The 21,055-nt window shown below is 61.7% G+C and overlaps 1 protein-coding gene across 2 annotated transcripts in view; it reads right to left on the bottom strand.

Annotated features, from left to right (window-relative positions):
• CPT1A (carnitine palmitoyltransferase 1A) overlaps nt 1-21,055 on the bottom strand; it is a 47,001-nt gene that overhangs the window by 6,928 nt on the left and 19,018 nt on the right. For both annotated transcript variants that reach the window (XM_028515390.2, XM_028515391.2), the window contains exons 5-14: nt 20,027-20,128; nt 19,043-19,180; nt 18,536-18,613; nt 16,385-16,492; nt 15,623-15,710; nt 14,429-14,624; nt 12,365-12,553; nt 11,724-11,829; nt 6,802-6,918; nt 5,202-5,366 (exon numbers count right to left, since the gene is read on the bottom strand). In XM_028515390.2, the coding sequence (XP_028371191.1) occupies nt 5,202-5,366; nt 6,802-6,918; nt 11,724-11,829; nt 12,365-12,553; nt 14,429-14,624; nt 15,623-15,710; nt 16,385-16,492; nt 18,536-18,613; nt 19,043-19,180; nt 20,027-20,128 (1,287 nt within the window). The remainder of the gene's footprint in view (nt 1-5,201; nt 5,367-6,801; nt 6,919-11,723; nt 11,830-12,364; nt 12,554-14,428; nt 14,625-15,622; nt 15,711-16,384; nt 16,493-18,535; nt 18,614-19,042; nt 19,181-20,026; nt 20,129-21,055) is intronic.

The raw sequence follows: 21,055 nt of genomic DNA on the forward strand, positions 1-21,055 counted from the left end.
GTGCGGAGGAGAAGGCGCGTTCATGCAGGGCCCGCGGGGAGGGGGTCGGGCGAGCAGGGAAGACCCCACGCGGCCGTCGGCTCGTGTTGAGTCGCCGCCCGCCTTCACACAGGGTTACAGGGCAGCGGGTGGCGGAGGCGGCGTTAGCGTGGCGAGGCCGGGGGGCCGCCCCGGCAACCCAGGTTTCCATCCCAGAGGCAGCGGGCGCCGGGGCGCGGGTCCCCGAGCTGCACACGCCCCCCGAGTGCCGACGGCACACGTGGCAAGCAGGCCCGCATGCAGCAGTCTGCATCACTCGAGGGGGGGGGGGTGCTGGCAGCAGGCCCTCCACCACGTTTGGGGGCCGTGGGAACACCCGCTGGAGAGATCGGGGCTGCCTGGGGGCGGGAGGGCAGGCAGCAGGACTGCCTCGCAGCAGGCCCCCCCCACCACGGGAGGGGAGGAGGAGGGGCGGGGAGGGAGCAGCTGTGGGACCCGCGGAGGGGGTGGGGCACAGGTGGGAGGCCCCTTTGGGACACTCTCGTTTTCTCGGTGAAACAGGTCACCTGCTGGGTAAGGAGGGGAGGAGGTGCTGGGAGTCCGACAAGGGGTGTGACCCGGGCATCTAGGGGCGCAGTGGGGGGCAGCCCAGTCCCCCAGGATCGCTGCTTGTCAGTCTAGGGAGATGAGCCAGGAGCTCGGGGTTTTCGGCAGCTCCCCGGGAGCGGGCTGAGAGCTGGTCTGAACCCCAAGGGGCTCCGCTGTGCTTGGGGCCACAGGGCTGTGGAAAGGGACAGGGGCCTCAGGCTGGGGAGGAGAGAAGGGGGGCAAGACGGGTGGGGGCTGTGATGGGGCCCAGGACCAGGACGAGGGGTGGTGGCAGGCAGGAGAGCGGGCGGGCTGGGGCGCGGCGATGACAGCCTGGCGAGGGTGCAGCGAGGAGCAGCAGGGGCGGGGGACAGGGACGGAGTCCCAGCAGCAGGGGACATCCCACCGCAGGCACCGCACCGGGAAATGACCAGTGCCCCGCCCAGGGGGCGTCTGTGGCTGCCAGGGGCTCGGGGGGGAGCGGGTTCCCAACACGGCCGGGACCCGGATCGTTCCTGATGCACAGCACCTGGGCTTTCTTTTGGGTGCAGCCTGGCGCGGGCCCTGGTGACCCCACCGTGGCGGAACACCCCCGGTCTGCAGTCCAGACCAGTGAGGGCCCCGCAGGCTGCTGGGGCTGCCGGTGTGCGGGGGGCTCAGCGCCCCTCTGTGCCTGCACCCCAGCCCCTGGTGGTCCCCACGGAAGGCTTCCCCGTGCCCCAACAGAGAACACCCGCTCACAGCACCCGTGCCTGCCACGCCCGCCACTAACATTCCCCGATGGGGCCCGAGCGGGTTCTAACCCCTCACTCCTTTCCCCGGTGAGCGGGGTCCAGGTTGTGTACCCCACATGCCTTGCGGGGAGCTCCCTGCAGGCCCCTTACTGGGGGGTGGGGGTTGTTATGAATGAAGCAGTGGGGAGGGCGGAGGGAAAGAGGAGAAAAGGCATTTTAGTGTAAATCTGGCATTTTAGTCATCTAATAAAGGTTAACTGGAGGCCCAGGATGCAGTCAGTTCCTTGAAGTAGCTCCCCCGTCACACGTGAATGCCGTGAAGTGGCCAGCACCCTCATGCACCATTCCCACAGCTGAAAAAGGCCAGCCGGACCACCTCTGGGCAAACGCGAAGAATGTTAGTGCGTTCGGACCCTCGCGGAGCCAAGCCCGAGACGCCTGCAGCCCCCAACCCCCACCCCCTGCACCCGCCACAGCCAGCCGCCGTCGGGCACCTGCCGCCGCCGAGGCGTCCCGGAGCCCAGCGGGCAGGACGGAGGGACAGCGTCTGCACAGACACAAGCACACGAGGCGTGAGGCCACGGACCTGGCGCGCAGCAGCCGCACCACCGCTGCCCAGGGCTGGCGGGGTGGGGCGGGCCGGCCCGGGGGCCTCCTGCACCCCGAGTCTCCTCGGGGGAAAGGAGATGCGGCCGGAGAGCAGGAAGGGAGCCACCTCGGGCCGAGACCAGGGCCCCTGCCCAGTGTCTTCGTTCGGTCAGCCGTGAACTACGCGGCCACGGGCGTCTCCTCCTCCTCCTCCTCCTCTGGGGCTGGCGAGGTCCCGGCACCGGGCCCGTGGCGGCCAGTAGGACCGCGCACGCCTCTGCCGTCAAGGAGCACACGGCCTGGCGGGAGAGCTGGACAGGGTGTCACGCAGTGAGGGTGGGCGCAGCACCGAACAGAAGGGACGCAGGCCTCACGGGGGGAGCGAGTGCAAAGGCCCCGGGGTGGGCAGGGGCCTCGCCGGTTCGAGGGGCCGCGTGGCAGGCGGGGAGTGAATGGGGCCGTCGTGGTGTCGGGGGCGGGGTGGGGGCCGCCAGGGACCAGGCCGGCGACCACGAACCTCCGGGATGTGCGGACTTGGAGAACGTAACCGTTTTAACTCCCACTGACCTCAGCCGGGGATACCGCCCCAGAAGCACCGGCTACAAACCGCGGGAGTTAGGAGCGGCGTCTGTGACTCTGAATAGAAAATCACAGCTATTTCCACACCCAGGTACGGTGGTTGCACACGTCCCAAAACGTCACCTATGTTTATCGCTGCTTCCAAGTTATAGTGGTCACCAAACCAGCCCCTCGAAATCCAGCGCCTCATTAGATTCGCTGCACCACGGAGTCATGTGGACTATTCTGACATCTGCACTTTAAGGACCTGCTTACAGCCCAGGTCAGCCGGTGTGCTTCCTGGTACGCTTTAGAAACCTCATTCTGGGAAGGGGTCCCCAAGCTGCCCAGGGGGTCCAGGGACAGAGGAGGTTCAGAAGCCTGGGGCAGATCCCGGGGCCCGGCAGGACGCCGGGATCTGTGCCCCACCATGGGGAGGCCCAACAGCTCCCAGCTGGGCAGGACGCCGGGTCTGAACCTCAGCTCCCCCGAGAGCCCTGTCCCTACGGAGCCGGCGCTCAGCAGAGCATACACTGGAATGTTCCGGGCGGGCCGGCCGGTGCGGCTCAGGGGCTGGAGCACCGGCCCGTATCCCGAAGGCTGTGGATGGGAGGCAGCCGATCAACTGATCGTTGATGTTTCTCTTTTATATTGATGTTTCTCTCCCCCTCTCTCCCTTTCTCTGCCTCTGAAGTCAATAAACATACAAATAAGTAAGTTTGGGATGGATGGATCTCACATCTTCAATGGGTCACTCTAATACATCGGTCATTTTTCACAGACGGAGCGCTGTGTGAGAAATTCCCGTAGGGGAGGGGCCCAGAAGGAAATCTTGATGACCTCCAGCCGGCGGGCAAAGAACAGGTGCACGCACTTGGGTTCCTAAAACAGGTGTGCTTTAACTTTTAATAAGTAACCTGAGCCCCTGAAGACTAACTGTGATGACATACAGGCTCGTGCAAAAAAAAAAAAAAAATCAGAACAGAAAAACCGAAGAAAATCAAGACCAGCCTTCCCCGCCCATCTCGCCGTTCGAGACTCTGCAAATCACGCAGCCGCCGCGGGCCGGCTGCAACCCAGCGTTCTCTGCAGGACCCCGGAGACCCGTGTGATTGTCTCGTGTCACAAAACACTGTTCTTCTTTGGGTTTTTTCTCAGGTGATTAAAAATGTGAAACCATTCTCAGCTCAAGGGCCAGGCAAACACAGGGGAAGGGCTGGGCGTGGCCGGTGGCCAGAGTTTGCCGGTCGCTGTGACGACCCAGTGACTCTCACACCCCGCCGTGGGGGGGGCCTCTGGGTGTGTCTTCACGGCACAGACATTGTTCACCCGTCCCCCAGCACCCCCTGCAGAGAGCCTCAACCTAACGAGTGTCACACCGACACCCCTTCCGACGGCTGCGAGTTCTCGCCGAGGGGCCCGGACACACAGCTCCGGGACCCTGCCCCGAAGGACACGTCTCCCAGTAGAACTGTGGGTGCTACATGCCTTGGGCTCCCAGGAAGGGCGAACTTTCTGTGCGTCACTAGCCGTTGGGCACGCTCTTCTCCTGTGAGACGAGCACCCACCTCGGCTCCGACTCCATCGTTCTATTGGGCTGTTTACCCCCGCCCCCAGCTGCAACCTCCAGCCAAACCGTCCGACCCCCATCACTACCCACGTCACCCCCCGCCCCCCCCCCCAGGTGAACGTCTGCTTCCCCGCACACCACGGCAGGGAACCATCCCGGCCGCACCGCACTGCACCTTGCAAGACTGTCATCCTCCAGTCCGGGTTCTAGGCTCTGAAAGTCTGGGCGTCACCCTGCCTCCCCCTCATCACCTGGGTTGTTCAGGGTGTCACCGGTCCTCCGTGCCCGTTCGCTCCCCCAGAGGGACCGGAAGATCAGGCGACCGACCTCCTCTCCTAAACCTGCCGCCACACCCCTGAACGTGTGTGACGCGGGCAGACCCGTCCATCTCTGGGATGCTGGGTTTTCAACCCCCCTCCCTCCCGCTTCCAGGGCCTCTGGGTGAGTCCACCCCGGGCCTCCTTTCCGGGCCACCCCCCATCCTGAGAGCTTTTCCTTGCGTGGACGCACGGATGTTCCTCCTGCACGGTCACCCGTCCTCGTGGGGCTCCCGAGGAGACCTTCTGGGGCAGCGGAGCTGCCCCTGCTTTCTCGGGGCTGCCCCCACGTCCTCACCTCTAACGCCCCCTGCTGGCTACTGACCCGCAATGGCACTTGTCACGTGAGGGAGACGGGTCCCGGGAGTACAAGTTACCAGGGACGGAGGTGTGGCATTTTTAGCATCTGTCACGACGGTTTCTTCTTCTACCTGATCACATGACTCAACCTGTTACCGGGTTTCCAAGGGACACACCACCCTCCCGCCACCGGCATCGGCGGTTGCTGCTGGTCACGCTTTCCCTGCCCTGGCAGAGTCTACCTGCTGGCGCTGTGTAGGGTTCTCTGCATCTACAGTGATGAGCAAATCCAGGCCGTGTCCAAGGTCAGAGACGCCCAGTCATCTACCCTCAGTGCTTCCGCCTGACGGTGTCCTCGGAGTTGGAGTCTCCCCTTTCCAGAGCAGGGAGACCGCCCTGTGCTCCCAGCCCGGATCCTCCCTGCCCTGTGTGACACGGGGCACGGCCACGGCCAGGGCCCGACGGGGCTGTGCCAATGCACCCGGCCCGGTGACCCCCAGTGCAGCCGTGGGGTGCCGGGGCAGGTCGCCTGGGCCTGTGTCCCTCCCGCCCGCCCGCGGCGCTCACCTTGTAGTGCGCCAGCTGCAGGGCCAGCTGCACGAAGGCGTCGGGGCTCGTGCGGCATTTCTTGATCAGCCCCTTTCCGAAGGCGTCGAAGGGAAAGGAGTGGAAATCCACGTCGTCGGCCAGAAGGTTGGCGCTGGCCAGGGACGTCTCTATCACCTCTTGGCACTGGGGGGGCCGGGGGGGCAGGGGGAGAAAAAGGTTTTCCTTGTGTGTGGGGGGAGGTGGGCGGGGCACACGGACCCGTCCCCAGAGGAAAACGCAACCTCACTCTCTAGGTGGCTGACAGGGCCGAGGCTCAGAGGTGTTGTGCGGACGGCGCCTGAGGACGGCGTCCAGGGGCCACGGCGTGTGAACAACACGGCACCCACTCGCCCGAGGAGCCGCGGGGGGGGGGCCCCCACACTGGCGGGACTCAGGAGGCACACGGGCTCTCTGGCTCCCGGTGGGACCCCACACGGCACTCCCAACGGCCCCAGGGCTGTCTTGTAAAATCCACAGTGGCGATCGAGGAACCCGTTAATAAAAAAAAAAAATGGACGGTGCTCCAACCACGCAGTGCACACAGGCTGTCACACGGTGAAATGCCGCGGCGAGCCCTGGCCGGGTGGTGGCTCAGGGGGGTCAGTGCCGTCCCGACACGCCAGGGTTGCGGGTTCAGCGTCCCATCAGGGCACAGACAAGAATCAACCGCTCAACGCCTAAATAAGTGGAACAACAAACTGACGTCTCCCTCTTTCTCTCTCTCTCTCGTATCAATGTTTTTTTGTAAATGAAAAAGGAGGAGCCTTAACTACAGATCACTGAGTAGAAAAAGCCCATCTGAAACAGCAGGACAGCAGCCCCCAGGCCCGAGACGTTCCGGAACAGGAAGCAACGGGGATGCCTCGGGGTGAAGGGACACCGCCGGGCAGGGCCGAAGCGCCGGACTCGTCCCTCTCAACACGGACCACGGCTTCTTGGGCCCCAGAAGTCCCTGCCTGGGTCGGACGAGCTAGGATGTGACGCTGCACACCCTCAACTCCCTGCCCGAGGGGGCTGGCACCAAACGGACTACGTCTGAGACTCCTTAGGAGAAACAAACATCAAGTCACATTCGTGACTTCAGAGTGTTTCAACTCCAAAGGAGGTGACTTTGCTTTTCCCTGTTTCACAGTGACCTGTTGCTGAGTCTCAGCCAGAAATCTCCCTGAGGACCTCTGCTACGATCTTCCAAGGGAAGAAGAAATGCTTCCTGGGGTTTCCAGGGCGACAGGAATGCCTCGGCCCCCCGCGGCGGAGGGTTTTACTAAAAACCCCTTAGCGCCCTGGCTGGCGGTAGCTCAGTGGATTGAGCGCGGGCTGTGAACCAAAGTGTCGCAGGTTCAATTCCCAGCCAGGGTACATGCTTGGGTTGCAGGCCACGGCCCCCGGCAACTGCACATTGATGTTTCTCTCTGTCTCTCTCTCTTTCTCCCTCCCTTCCCTCTCTAAAAGTGAATTAAAAAAAACCCCTTAGCGAGGCGAACGGCAGCCTCTATGGGCTTCTGCTGAGCGGCGGTGGGCGCTCAGGAGGAAAAGCCCGGCCCGCGGGTCCCGGCCCCGGGGGGCGAGCCGCACTCACCTCCTCCGGGATGTCCCACTGCAGCCGGGTCGGGGGCGGGATGTTTGGGTTGGTGTCCCCTTTGCAGTGCCCGTCCTCCAGGTAGCCCAGCTGGAAGCTGTCTGTGGACATCACGTACTGTCGGGGGCGGGGAGACAGAGACGGGGCGTCAGAGGCGACCTTCCAGCTCACGGTGCGACCCGGGACGTGTCCTTCCCCCGCAAAACAGACATGCCCGTCGTCAGGACGTCCGGGCAGCCGCCGCGGGGACCTGCTCACAGCCCGTGGGGCATGGAGGCCCTGCACGAGGCCCAGCCGGGACCCACGCGGACACGAGCGTTCTCTGCTCGTGCGTTGCAGAGCTGGCAGAGAGGGCCAGAGGGGCCCCACTGCAGCGGGGCTGGGCTGGCGGGGCCAGGCCTCGGCAGCGGGCATCTGACACCACGCCCTGTGTGAGGCCGCTTGGGCCGCCTCTGGGCCCCGGCTGCGGGAGGGCATTCTCCGGGAGCCGTCCGTGGAACATTTGCGTCTAGACGGTAAAGGTCTGTGGTGCACCTGCGGACACCAGGCCTCAGGGAGCGAGGGGAAGCCGCCCGTCCCAGCGGCCCCTCCCCTGGGGCTGGGACTGCAGGGCGGTCGGGAACACCCTCTTCCCACAGCTCATTCCACAGGGCCTTGCTGAGCACCTTCTGCGGACAGTGGCCCTCCTGAGCACTGAGACCGCAGGGTGGACCACAGACAAGGATTCCTGCCCTTCCTCGGCCAGCGAAACACGGCCCCCTGAGCCAGCGAGGCCAATCCTGGGCTCACGCTCAGGACAAATCAACACGGGTGTTCACGTAAGCCCTGTGCACAAGTGTTCACAGAGGCAGGGCTCACATGGTCAGAAGTGGAGCTGACCCAGACGTCTGTCAGGCGATGAACGGAGGAGTAAAGGGTGGTTCGTCTACGCAAAGGAGTATTATTCAGCCCTGAAAAAGGGCAGGGTGGCAACACGGCCTGATAGTCAACGCGCCAGGCGAGGGGCCAGGCACAGAACACCACGTACTGTGTGGTTCCGTCTCCACGCAGCGGCCAGACTCGGCAGGTGCAGAGACAGAAGGGAGATGCGCAGCTGCCAGGGGCTGGGCGGGGGCAGGTGCAGCCCATCCGGGGGGGCCGCCAAGGGTCCCGGAATTAGTGCAGGGGCCACACGACCGCCTGGTGTCCGCACGAACCCGCTGCACGGTACGCATCAAGAGGGGGAGTTTTATGGTCTGTGAATTCTCTCGAAAAGTAATTTAAAAATATCTTTAAGTACATTTTATTGACTATGCTGTTACAGTTGTCCCATTTCCCCCCCTTTATGCCCCTCCGCCCTGCACACCCCCTCCCTCCTGGATTCTCCCCGTTTAGTTCACGGGTCATATGTGCAAGTTCTTCAGCTTCTCCACTTCCTACACTGTTCTTACCTCCCCTGTCTGTTTCCTACCTGCCATCTGTGCTTCTCATTCCCTGTACCTTTTCCCCCTCTCTCCCCCTCCCACTCCCCTGCTGATAACCCTCCATGTGATCTCCATTTCTGTGGGTCTGTTCCTGTTCTAGCTGTTTGCTTTTGGTTTGGTTGTTAATAACTGTGAGCTGGTTGTCATTTCACTGTTCACATTCTTTATTTTCTTTTTCTTAAATAAGTCCCTTTAACATTTCATACAATAAGAGCTGCGTGATGATGACCTCCTTTAACTTGACCTTATCTGAGAAGCACTTTATCTGCCTTTCCATGCCAAATGAAAGCTTTGCTGGATAGAGTCATCTTGGATGTAGGCCCTTGCCTTTCATGACTTGGAATACTTCTTTCCAGCCCCTTCTTGCCTGCAAGGTCTCTTTTGAGAAATCAGCTGACAGTCTGATGGGCACTTCTTTGTAGGTAACTCTCTGCTTTCCTCTTGCTGCTTCTAGGATTCTCTCCTTCTCTTTCATCTTGGGTAGTGTAATGATGATGTGCCTTGAGCTGTGCTCCCTTGGCTCCAGGTTCTTTGGGACTCTCTGAGCTTCCTGGACTTCCTGGAAGTCTATTTCCTTTGCCAAATTGGGGAAGTTCTTCATTATCTGTTCAAATAAGTTTTCAATTTCTTGGTCTTTCTCTTCTCCTTCTGGCACCCCTGTGATTCAGATGCTGGAACATTTAAAGTTGTCCTGGAGGTTCCTAAGCCTCTCCTCATTTTTTTGAATTCTTGTTTCTTCGTTCTGTTCTGGTTGGATGTGTATTTCTTCCTTCTGGTCCACATTGTTGATTTGAGTCCCAGTTTCCTTCCCATCACTATTGGTTCCCTGTACATTGTCCTTTATTTCACTTAGCATAGCCTTCACTTTTTCATCTAATTTGCGACCATATTCAACCAGTTCTGTGAGCATCCTGATCACCAGTGTTTTGAACTGTGCATCTGATAGGTTGGCTATCTCCTCATTGCTTAGTTGTGTCTTTTCTGGAGCTTTGATCTGTTCTTTCCTTTGGGCCTTTTGTTGTTGTTGTCTTGGTGCACCTGCTATGTAGCAAGGAGCGGAGCCTCAGGTCACCAGGGCGGGGCAGCCCACGTGGCTGTGTTGTGGCAGTGTATGTGGGGGAGGGTCCGAGAGGAAACAGTGGCACTTGCTCTGCTATCTGCCAGTTTTCAGTCACTTCCCCCACTACCCACAAGCAAACTGGGTCCTTCTAGTGCTGATTCCCAGGTGGGAGGGTTGTGTACATTCTAGGACCCTGTGGGTCTCTCCCATGAACTCTCCCGTGAGGCTGGGAGTTTCTCCCGCTGCCGCCGCAACCCCCACAGGTGTTTTCACTCAGAGGTTTGAGGCCTTATTTCCCTGCTGCGACCCTGGGTTGCGTGGTCTGTCTCCCTCCCCAGTTGTTCCTCCCGGTTTATCTGCACCCAAATGTGGGTCCACCCAGTCTGCCAGCTGCCGCCGCCTTGCTGTGCATCCTCTCTGCCCAGCTGCCCATCTCTGCCCCTCCTGCCGGGCTGGGTGAGTGTTTCTTCTCAAACTCCTTGGCTGTCAGACTTCCGTACAGTTCGATTTTCTGGCAGTCCTGGTTGTTTTTTGTTTTGAAATTTGTGGTTGTCCTTCCTTTGGTTGTGTGAGGAGGCACAGCGTATCTATCTATGCCTCCGTCTTGGCCGTAAGTCCAACAAAAAAATATTTTAAAAAATGGAATCCCTGCGTGCAGGGAGCCTCCCCACCTGTGAGGGAGGTGACCAGTCCACCTGAGGCCAGACGGCGACACTGTCAGATGGCGAGGGGCTCTGGGGGGTCGGGGGGGCCCACACACACACGTGCAGGCGAGGGCCACGCAGACCAAGCCCTGAAGGGGCACCGCCGTGTCCTCGCTGCTCGGCGCTGGAGCCCAGCGTCCAGCACGCTTGAGCGTCAGCAACCCACCGAGGGCGACCAGAGCCCAACTCGGACCGGACGTGTCTCTGTGGTCGCCCATCGCCGCCCAGGCCCCTCCGACCCGGCACGGCACGGCCCCCCGGGACACCAGCTCAGCCTCCACTCGCTGGGAGACTCTGGGCCCCCCCCCCCCACCCCTGCACGGTCCCTGGAGCCGCAGGTCATCCCGTCAGCTGGGCTGTGACCATCGTTCAGTCTCACCACCTACAACGGGTCACTCTGGTCTAGGACGAAGTCCCTGTGCCCACTTACCTGGAGCACCCAGGACATACCCCTGACCTCCTCACTCTCCAGGGGCCTCCCCACTGCCAGGCAGGTGCGCCCTCCGGGCCAGAAACAGCTTCCAGGCCCCTGTGGCCCCGGGTCCTGGGACGGATTGTGGTGCTCCGGGGGGAGGTGTCCAGGGCCCTCCGGTGCTGCCCAGATGGCCGGCGGTTTGACATTTGCCGGCTTCCCAGCTCAGAGGAGCTCCGAGCCTCTGCTGGTGCCGGCAAAGCCTGGCGGTGGCGAGGGACCCTCGGTACTTGGCTGTGGTGGCGGAAGCCTGTCTCGGGACCGCGCCGCTGTCTTAAAGGCTGGCCACGCTGTTTTCCCCTTTCCCGTACAGAAAGCCGCCCCCGCCGAGGGAACGGCGGTTACCTTCTGCCAGCACTCCAACCAGAGGTTAACGCGGTCAAGAGAAGTCAAGGAAGGGGTGACGGGGCTCCTGACCGAGTCTGGAGAGACGGCCGGGGACAGGGACACTGAGATGAAGTGGGGTCACATGGGGGCTGGTCACAAGGGAAGAGTTCTGGGCAGAGAGCAGGCGCCAAGGCCCTGCGGCAGAACACAAGGTCGCTCTACAGTCCGTGTAGCCCCAGAGGGAAAAATGGGCAGATACAGCCTTGTAAAAAAGTGTCTAGTCCTGGGGGGTATGGTTCAGTGGATTGAGTGCTGGCCTGTGAACCAAAGGGTCACCGGTTCGATTCCCAGTCAGAGCACATGCCTGGGTTGCAGGCCAGGTCCCCAGTAGGGGGCGTGTGAGTGCCAACCACACACTGATTTTCTCTCTCTCTCTCTCTCTTCCTCCTTTCCTTCCCCTCTCCCTAAAAATAAGTAAATGAAATCTTAAAAAAAAGAATGAAATAATGTAGTAAAAGGCATGCTGTGTTTTCATAAGCCAAGGTTTTCAGATGCTGGTCTTTACCTGCCCTACAACCTGGCGGAGCAGGAGAACCTAGGCGACACAGCCACGGGTGGTTTCATTCAGAACAGGCGGAGCTTGGGTCTGCCCTGCCGTCGCTGCCCGTTCACCGCCTGCGCTCCACCAGCAGGTGGCACCGCACGTGTTGCCAGGCGAGGGACCCGACGTGGGGGAGGGGCTGCCACGAAGCCTTGGGTCCGTGTTTCCACAGCACACGCGCAGCGCCGACACATGCTGGAAACGCTTACCGCGGACCCGGACAGACACCCCGGAGCAGAGGTCGCTCTGGGGCCGCACTCCCCTCCCCGGTCCGGGGACGCCCGCGGGAACTCACCTCCCAGAGGTGCCCCATGATGGGGGCGTCCGCCCAGGAGTGCTCGGCGTTCAGGCCCATCTTCCCGTTTTTGAAGACGATGAACGTGAAGGACTTGTCAAACCACCTGCGGGGAAGCAGACGTGTCTGGGGGCATCGGCGTTTGCAGGGAGAAAACCAGACAAACGCCGTGACCGGGTTTCCTGCCGGATGGGCTCTCGGTGGACTTCGCCCCGGCTCCTGGGCAGTTCCCAGGGGCCATGGAATCGCCGGTGTGACCACAGAGGCACACGGCAGATGCCGGACACAGAGACAAGGGCCAGAAGGACAGACAGACACGGCATGGGAACGAGTAAGGCAGCTGGGAGAGAATGCGGGCTGCACATAGCTGCACCCCCCCGGCTGGGCAGGCGGGACCCCGCCTGATGGATGCGGCACGGCCACGTGGGCCGGGCCCCTGCACCCACGCTGCACCAGCACCCCCACACGGATGTGGTCGTGCATGGGGGTGGGAAGAATCTCAGACGTCAGACTGTGTGTGTGTGTGTGTGTGTGTGTGTGTGTGTGACAGACAGGCAGACACGGGAGGCGGGTCCGCTGCACGTCAGGCCCCTCCCGGGCTCCTGGGCAGGCCGCCGCCCCCCACGCGGCGAGGCCGGTACCTGTCGGAACACCTGCCGTGCAGCAGCGACTTGGCGTAGGAGTCCATGGACGTCTCGGTGTCCTCCACCCTGTAGCCCTGCTCCGTGTCATCCAGCGTCACGAAGAACGCCGCCTTCTCCACCGTGTCCAGGGACTGCTTGTTCTTGCCGCTCGCAAAGTGGGCCTGGCGGCACCGGGCCCAGGGCACCCTGGGGGGAGGGGGGGCGTGCGCGGTCAGACTGCAGCAGTCGGGGGGTGCCACCTTGCACGTGACGTTTTGAAGGGACCCTGTTCTTCCTAGGTGTCACGGGCTTTTAGGGGCTTCAGGAAAAGGACCTGTCTGGGACCGTCCTGAGGAAGTCACAGCCGGGGCAGGTGGGCACCCCCCCACACCGGGCTCTGCTCTGAGCCGCGCCCCCCCGGAGGGCTGGCACACTCATCTATGCTGCCACGCCCAGCTCCCAGATAAGGAAACTGAGGCACAGAGATGGGGTCACAGCTGCTCGCCGGCAGAGAGGGATTCGAACCCACGCCAGCCTGCCCGAGGCCACACTACAGATGACACAGGACATCCCGTGATGAGGGACGCCACACCCAGCAGCCAAGTTCAAGGGGTTCTTTTCTGTCCTGTTTCACGTGGGACACAGGGACCTGACCCGACACCCGCCCCCCTGGAGCCGTCCCAGCCCGGGCTCCCTCTGACGGTCACTCGGGCCTCACCAGGTCCTGTGCCCCTGCCCGCCCTTCCAGTCCACGGTCATCCGGCCAGTCTCCGGCCCTCTTCTCTCCCCGAGGGCGTGGCCGTGGTGCCCATGGTGCCAAAAGGCCCATCAACACGACGGGTCCCAACATGGCCCGGCTGTGACCGCTGCCCTCCACAACAGGTGACGACAGTGGTGACAGCGTGACTAGACGCACTCGGGGTCTGTGGGCTCGGGCAGCCAAGATGGACAGCGCCCCACGCGGGCAGCACCAGGGCTGGGCGCTCGCTCACTGAGTCCCGGGGAGGGAGCGGTGGCCGGCGCCCCCACACCACCTGCACCCAGTCCACGGCCCCGCACACACTCAGCACTCGGGACGGGGGCTCATTCCCCAGGACACCCCCCCCCGTCCCTCCTGGCTGAGCCCGTGACCCAGGGGTGGCCGAACTCTCCCGGCTTCTCGGCCAGGCCTCCCCTCCCACTCACACGGCTGCACCCCGTCCTCCCTGCACCAGGGCCCCCGTGCGTGTCCAGGGGCCCCGGGACCAGAACTGTCCCGTCGATCAACTGGGGTCGCTGCAGCCTGCAGGGGCCCCTTGAACGGCCACAGGATCGTGCTCGAATGCCATCAGGGTCACGGGACCCCTCCTGCCTCAAGTCCCCCCCCTCCCGACCCACCCCACAGTTCCCTGCCGCCTCTGGGTGCCCTCGCCCGGGGCAGCGTCCTCGTCTCTGCAGAAGGGTCTCACCACCTCACTCCTAACGCCGGGTGACAGCGCCACACGGCTGTACCTCAGGGGCTCTGACGGGGATGACACTGTCCCCCTGTGACGCTTCAGGCCAAGTCTGAAAACAGCGTGGCTGGTCTCAACGAGGGGGCTGCCACTGGCCTCCAGCGGTCGGGGCCGGGGGTGCTCGTCATCACCCCCCAGTGCACGGGGCAGGGACCCCTGAACAATGATCTGACCCCCACTATCTCAGAGGCGCAGCTGAGACACCTGTCCTGAGCACCTGTGCCAGCTGCGTCCCCGGGCCCACATTGTGTGACCCCTGGGCGAGGCAGGAGCGAGCCGGCACAGGCTTCGGTTTAAACGCGTTCTGGGGCCTAAATCCCACATGAGGCCGCCCGTGCAGAAGCCCGACTCCTGACTTCTCTGTCTCGGGCCCCGGAAACCACACGCGCAGGCGGCCAAGGCTAGCCGAAGGCGCGGTGAGACCTGCCCCCTCGGAACACAGCCGAACCAACCAGCGCCCTCGGCCCATGGGGCGCCCCCCCCCAAAGGGGCCGCGGACACATGCCTCCTCCCAGACGGGCCCCCGGGACGGGAGAGAGCCCCGGGTGCCCCCTAGCCTGGACCCGCCCCTCGCAGGGGAGCCGCCCACCTGTCGCCCGCAGTGAGGGCCGCCAGCTTCGCCTCCCCGGCCTGCGGCTCCGACGGGTCGTCCAAAATCCGCTGCATCTGCTGCTCGATCTCCCGGGGCCGCAGCAGCCTGCCGTCGTGGTACAGCCAGACCTTGAAGTAGCGCCCCTTGTGGAACACCACGATGTGCTTGCTGTCCCTCACGTGCTGGATGGTGTCTGGGGGCGGGGCGAGACGCGGGACCGCAGCGCAGGTCAGAGGCGGGGCGAGAAAGGGGCCCACGGGCCGGCCACGCCCACACCTCGGCAGGCCACGCCCATGCCTCGCCCCGCCCGCCCCCACTGTGCTCACGTGTCCACCGCTCACGTCTGCAGAGGGTGGAGCATGACGTCAGAGCCCAGAGCCCTGGGGCCAGGCGTGTTGCCCCGGGCCTACGACTCTCAACCTCTACCCCCGCCCCCGCCCCGAGCCTCCACTTTCTCATCTGTGACATGGACCCCGTGGTCACAGCCCCCAGGCCACGAGCAGGAGGAAGAGACCGTGTCTCGTTCCCGGTCTTAAAGGAAAAGCTCTCAGTGGCGGGCCGCTGAGGCAGTCGGCTGCGGACCGCATTGCGTTGAGCGCATTCTTGCCGCTGTTACTCAACGCGGCGCTAGAAGTCCCAGCCAGAGCACTTGGGCAGGAGAAAGGAGCAGGCGCCCCAGTCGGAGCGGAAGGAGGAAAACCGTCCCTGTGTACCGATGACGGGGTGTCATGCACAGAAAACCCTCCGCAGCGGTGCCCAAACTTCTGGCGGCTCTGGGCCGCCCTGGAGGAAGAAGAGTCACCTTGGGCCACGCGTTCAAGACATCGAGACACGTCGTCACAAAAAAAGTCTCTCGATGGTTCGTTTACGATTTTGTGTTGGGCCAGGTTCACAGTCACCCTGAGCTGCATGCGGCCCGCGGGCTGGACACCCCTCCCCTAACACTCCACCCCAAAACTGTTACAACTAATAAACACATTCCGTACGAAGCGGCAGGACGCAAACACCAGGTGCACTCCTGTGCAGTAGTAGCGAACTCTCAGGAAGAGAAACGAAGAAAAAGATCCCGTTTACACCCGCGTCCGAACAACCACAACACTGGGGACGCACCTCACCCGGGGGAGGCGGCAGTGAGGCCGGTCCTGAGACACGAGTGGCCGGCGAGAGGAGCGCCCCCACCCCAGCACTCACCGGTTTCCTCGCCCGGGATCCGCGACGTGTTGAACATGCGCTCCCACTGGGCGGAGCAGAGCGGGATGGTGGACCCCAGGAGAAGAATCTGGGATACAAAAGGGTGTCTCTCACACACACAAACTCCGCAGGGGAAAGAGAAGGGACAGGCGCCAACACCAGACACGGGGCGCCGGACTCGCATCCCGAGCCCACGGCGTGGCCTGGCTTAACTGTCCCCGGACCCATAAGGAATGGCTGCTCCCCGGGGCTCCGGGCTTCCATGGGGCGTGCTGGACCTCCCAGGGCCCAGCCCCCCGCGCTGTCGCCTCCTGAGGAACGCACTCTGACCAGGATCGTATCCACCAGCCCTTCAGCCGAGGGCTGCATTTACAAAAAGAGTGCCCTGCCCCTCTCCAGTGGGTCACCGGCTGTACTACTGTCCTTCCAAGTAAACAAGAGTGTCTTCGAGAGGCAGATGACAGAAGTGAGTGCATCAGACCAGTTACAAAAACAAATGAGCAGTGGCCAAGGGGGACAGAAGGCAGATCGGGGGGGCACCTGGTGGGTGATGGGTGTGGAGGGGCGCAGTGAGGGACAGGGGACAGGGTGGCCGAGGGCGCAGAGGCAGGGGGAGGGCTTGTGGAGGGAACAGCTGTGTCCATGCCCCCGAGTGTGGTATCAGGTCTCCATGGGAACTCGCCAGCCGCGCAGGGACACGACTGGACCCCCGTGAGGCTGGTTTCGGAAGAACTGGCTGGGAAAGGGGGTCCGTGTGCTCACCGGTTTGAGCTCCTCCCGGTCCAGCTTGCGCCTGTACAGCAGGATGGCGTGGATGGCGTTGCCCGCCCTGGCGGCCTGGATGTGCGTGGGCGTCACGTACAGCAGGTCCTGCAACGGGACGCGGGTCAGCGCGGACAGAGCTCGCGGGGGCCCACGGGCTGCCTGAGCACGTGGCGGCCGTGCTGACCGCACGGCCCGGGGCCGCCCCTGAGCTGCTGCAAAACCACTGTCGTTTCACTTCCCGAACTTTGCCAGTTTTGCTTTATTTTATGGATTTGAGGAAAAGAGAGAAAAACATCGATTTGTTGTTCTACTTACTGATACACTCACTGGCTGGTTCTTGCGTGTGCCCTGACCAGGGATTGAACCTGCAACCTTGGTGTATCAGGACAACACTCTAACCCACTGAACTACCCGGCCAGGGCACACATTTTATTTTGTTCATGTTTTAGAAGAACACAAACCCCCAAGTAATCTTTGGGCTAGTAAAGGTAACAGTGTGAGTGTGTGTGTTTCTATATGTGTATATATTTAAAGATTTTATTTATTTTTAGAGAGAGGGGAAGGGAGGAAGAAAGAGAGCGAGAGAAACGTCAATGTGTGGTTGCCTCTCGCACGCCCCCTACTGGGGGCCTGGTCCACAACCCAGGCCTGTGCCCTGATTGGGAATTGAACCGGCGACCCTTTGGTTCACAGGCCAGCACTCAATTTACTGAGTCACATCAGCCAGGGCAGGTAACAGCATATTTTTAAGTTAATTTTTAAATGAACACAATTCAAATTGAAAAAAATGATGGAAGTACTTTGTCCCACATATCCTTGTAAAATACGTAAGAGGAAAACCAGAAATAACAGACAATCGGGCAGTCAGGGAGCTTCCTGCATGGGAAGCAGCTGCGGGAGAAAGCAACCTTCTGGATCGAGCACGCCAGTGCCCACGACTTCCTGACCCTTCAGTCACGTTTCTAAAGGTCACCTTCCACGCCTGGGAGAGAAGGCCTCGGGGCACGGGTCTGACTGGACCGAGAGAGTGTGTCCCCGCCGGCGTGGGAAGGACGGGCCCGCGGCGGGCAGCTCCCGTTCCGAGAGCCCCGGGCACCAGGCCCACGGCTGTGCCGTCAGTCTGAGAGTGTTTCTGGTGGGGAAAACAGCTAAAAGAAAAAGAAGAGAAAAATTTAACAAGGGGGCAAAGCAGAGGGAAAGAACAGGCGATAAAGAGAAACAGAAAGAAAGATAAGAGGAGGTAAAGAACAGAGGGGGGTCCTGGCCGGGGGGCTCCATTGGTTCGGCGACATCCTCGAACACTGAGGTGCAGGGTTCCGTCCCCGGTCAAGGCGCGGGTGAGCACCAACCCATGCATACGCTCACTAACCAAGAGGAACAACGAACTGATATTTTTCTCTCTCACTCTCTCAAGTCCTTGAAAAATGAAAGAGCCCTGGCTGGTGTGGCTCAGCAGGTTCGGGGGGCTTCCCCCCACCAACCGAAAGGTCCGACTCGATTTCCCGGTCAGGGCCGAGGCCTGGGCCACAGGTTCAATCCCCCGCCGGGGCCCCTGGGAGAGGCCACCATCAACGTTTCTCTCTCGCATCAACTTTTCTCTCTCTCCCCCCACCTCCCCATCTCTCTAAAAATAAATAAATAAATCTTAAAAAAAAAAAGAATAGCAAGGGAAAGAGAATGAGTTTGACTCACCAGTCATTAAATGACGCCCTAGAAGCCACACTGAGGGGCTTCTAACAAAATAATGACACGCGCCCCCCCCCCCCCCAGGCCACCAGTGTCACAACAGACCAGACGAGTGATTCTGTGGTGTCTCAGGGCGCGGGACAAAGCTCAGCAGTGGGCCGGCTGGTGGCCGACGCTGACCGACTCGCTGCCCCTGAGCCCTTCACGCCACGGCGACCCTGTGACACTGTGTTTACTCTGCGCTGTCAGGAAATCGGGCGGGGGCACCCACTCCAGTCGGGAGGAATGCCTGCTGGCCACGGGGGCATGTTTGTGCCCTTGAGCTGCCTCACCCTGGTGTTACCAGAGCCGGTCCTGTGGCTCTCCCGTGGGGGCAGCAGGTCCTGGGCTCCCCGGTGGGCGAGAAGCCTGGGGCGGAGGGAGCGGGAGGGGAGGGGCCCGGGCCGCGGCAGGAAGACTCACCATCGCGTAGTAGTTGCTGTTCACCATCAGTGGCCCCCGGCCCCGCAGGTAGATGTACTCCTCCCACCAGTCGCTCACCTGTGGGTGCAAACACGGGAGCTCAGCGAGGCAGACCCGGGGTCCCTGGGGGCGCACAGAGTGCGGCCAACCGGGGAGGGGGCGTGGGAAGTGGACTTTTTTAGGTCGCAGTGCAGAGCCGGCGGGGCGGCCGCCTGCACTTCACAGCTGGTTAAAAAAAAGACCTGGTGGAAAGAGTGATCGGCTGCCGACGTTTCTTAACGATCCATACGACCCCAGCTGGCGCCCCGGCCCCACTCCTGGCCCCCCCCACCCCCCGCTGGTTTTGCCTGGGTCCCAGGGGGCGCCTCTCCTCCACGTCTGCTGCTCCCCAAAACCCGGCCCCCCGCCACCGCCGCCGCCGGGTTCGCATGCAAACGCCCCCCTCGTGCACTGGCCGGCGTTCTCACCCAGAGCCCACCGAGGAGACCCGTGCGTGTGCGTGCTTACGTAATTGGTTGCCCACCAGGACTTCAGCTTCAGGTACCACTGCAGCCTGGGCCCCAGGCTGACGGCGAAGTCTTCGGCGAGAGCCGTCATCCGCCTGAAGTCGGCTTCCTTCATGAGCGGCCTCACCGACTCCAGGTACTGGGGTTGGGGCGAGCGAGAGGCACGCAGGCCAAGTCAGAGCCCGCGGCGTCCGCAGGGAGAAGACCAAAGACACGGCGTATCGGAGAGCAGCTCCGGTCTTCCCCCGGGGCTGCCCGTGCTGGCCCCACGCTACAGATACATGCTCTAGGGAACTGATAACTAAACAATTAAACCTTTCATCCTAACGGGCCAGCACACTCCCCCCGTCCTGCACCGCCGGGGGATCAGCCAAGGGACATCCAGGTGAACAAGGCCCTGGTCAGTGAACGAGGCCACTGCAGGGGTGACCCTGATGGGGCTGGTGACCAGGGCTCCGTCCTCACCTCGGCTGCGACAACTACAATGCGCGATGACAGGGGGGACCTGAGGGGGGGGACAGGGACCATTACGCCACCACAAGGCCAAGGCCCGGGCTCCAGGTCCAGGGTTTTTACAACACTGGGAGTGGACTTCCTGCCACAGAGCTGTCCCCTTACAAGTGACTAACGTGGTCCCTTGGGCGTGAAGGATATATTAGCCCCGTTTAAACAATGAGTGGAGGAACCCAGCAAAAGCACTGAGTGAATCTGGATGGAGGGGGATACATCTCAATGCAGCTGTTTAAGAAACTTGCCAAGTGGCATCTCTATCGAAGGCGACACCTTCTATTAAAGCACCTACGATGTGCTGATAGGTCGGGGAAACGACCTCCCAGAACAGCCCCCCGGGGGCCGATGGGAGCACCACGCTCAAGCGGCGGCCAGTGAACTGACTGCCACCATTGAGCCCTGAGCCTCAATCCCACAGCCGGCTGGCTGGCATTTCCCAGGGGCACCACCCCCGAGAGCGCGCAGCCGCACCCACCCTGGTCACTGTGTCCCTCACGGCGGGGACTGGCAGGCGCGGCAGAGACGTCTGGAAGCTGTACAGCATGGGTTTGCGGCCAGAAAAGATCTTGATCATAGCCTAAAAAAAAAAAAGGAACATTAAAAAAATTGAGACGAGCCCCAGCTGGCGTAGCTCATCGGATTGAGCGCGGGCTGCGAACCAGGCATCGCAGGTTCGAGTCCCAGTCAGGGCACATGCCTGGGTTGCAGGCCACGGCCCCCAGCAACCGCACACTGATGTGTGTGTGTGTGTGTGTGTGTGTCTCTCTCTCTCTCCTTCCCTTCCCTCTCTAAAAATAAATAAAATCTTAAAAAAAGAAATTAAAAAAAAAATTGAAGCCCTGGCTGCCGTAGCTCAGTGGATTGAGCGCGGGCTGTGAACCAAAATGTCGCAGGTTCGATTCCCAGCCAGGGTACATGCCTGGGTTGCAGGCCATGACCCCTAGCAACTGCACATTGATGTTTCTCTATCTCCCTCTCTTCCCTCTCTAAAAATAAATAAGTAAAATCTTTAAAAAAAATTGAGATGACGCTAAGGATCTGAAATTAGTTCTCAAGGGTCTCCCTGTGTCAAACGAAAGCCCAGTGGCTCTGACAGACGCTGCAAGGTGCCCCACCGGGTCCGGGAGCCGGGCTCTCCCGCCAGGGGCCTCCTCGGGCACCCCGGCACGGCGGCCCGACTGCCCTCCTGCAGGTGGGCTCACCCACCTGCTTCTGTGGGGCTCTTGGTTCAGGATTGGCTCAAGGCTCTGAGCCAAGGTGCCTGGACCGCAAGCCAGCCCCAGAAGCAGTGTGTGGCCCTGCGGTCATCGTCAGTGGCCCCTGGGGACAGCCCATTTGCCCGCCATCGGCCCTTGCTTTCGGCTGCAGTGACCTGAACTTGGTGCAACAACTGGTCATCTCATGCTGACCAGACCTCAGAGGAATTTCTGGGGCTTGTGAGGTGGGTGTGTGTGTGGGGTGATTCTTGACAACGAGGAGCGCTGGGACCCAACGGGACGTCCGC

Source organism: Phyllostomus discolor, chromosome 6 (assembly GCF_004126475.2).
Source record: "Phyllostomus discolor isolate MPI-MPIP mPhyDis1 chromosome 6, mPhyDis1.pri.v3, whole genome shotgun sequence".
Classification (NCBI taxonomy): domain Eukaryota; kingdom Metazoa; phylum Chordata; class Mammalia; order Chiroptera; family Phyllostomidae; genus Phyllostomus; species Phyllostomus discolor.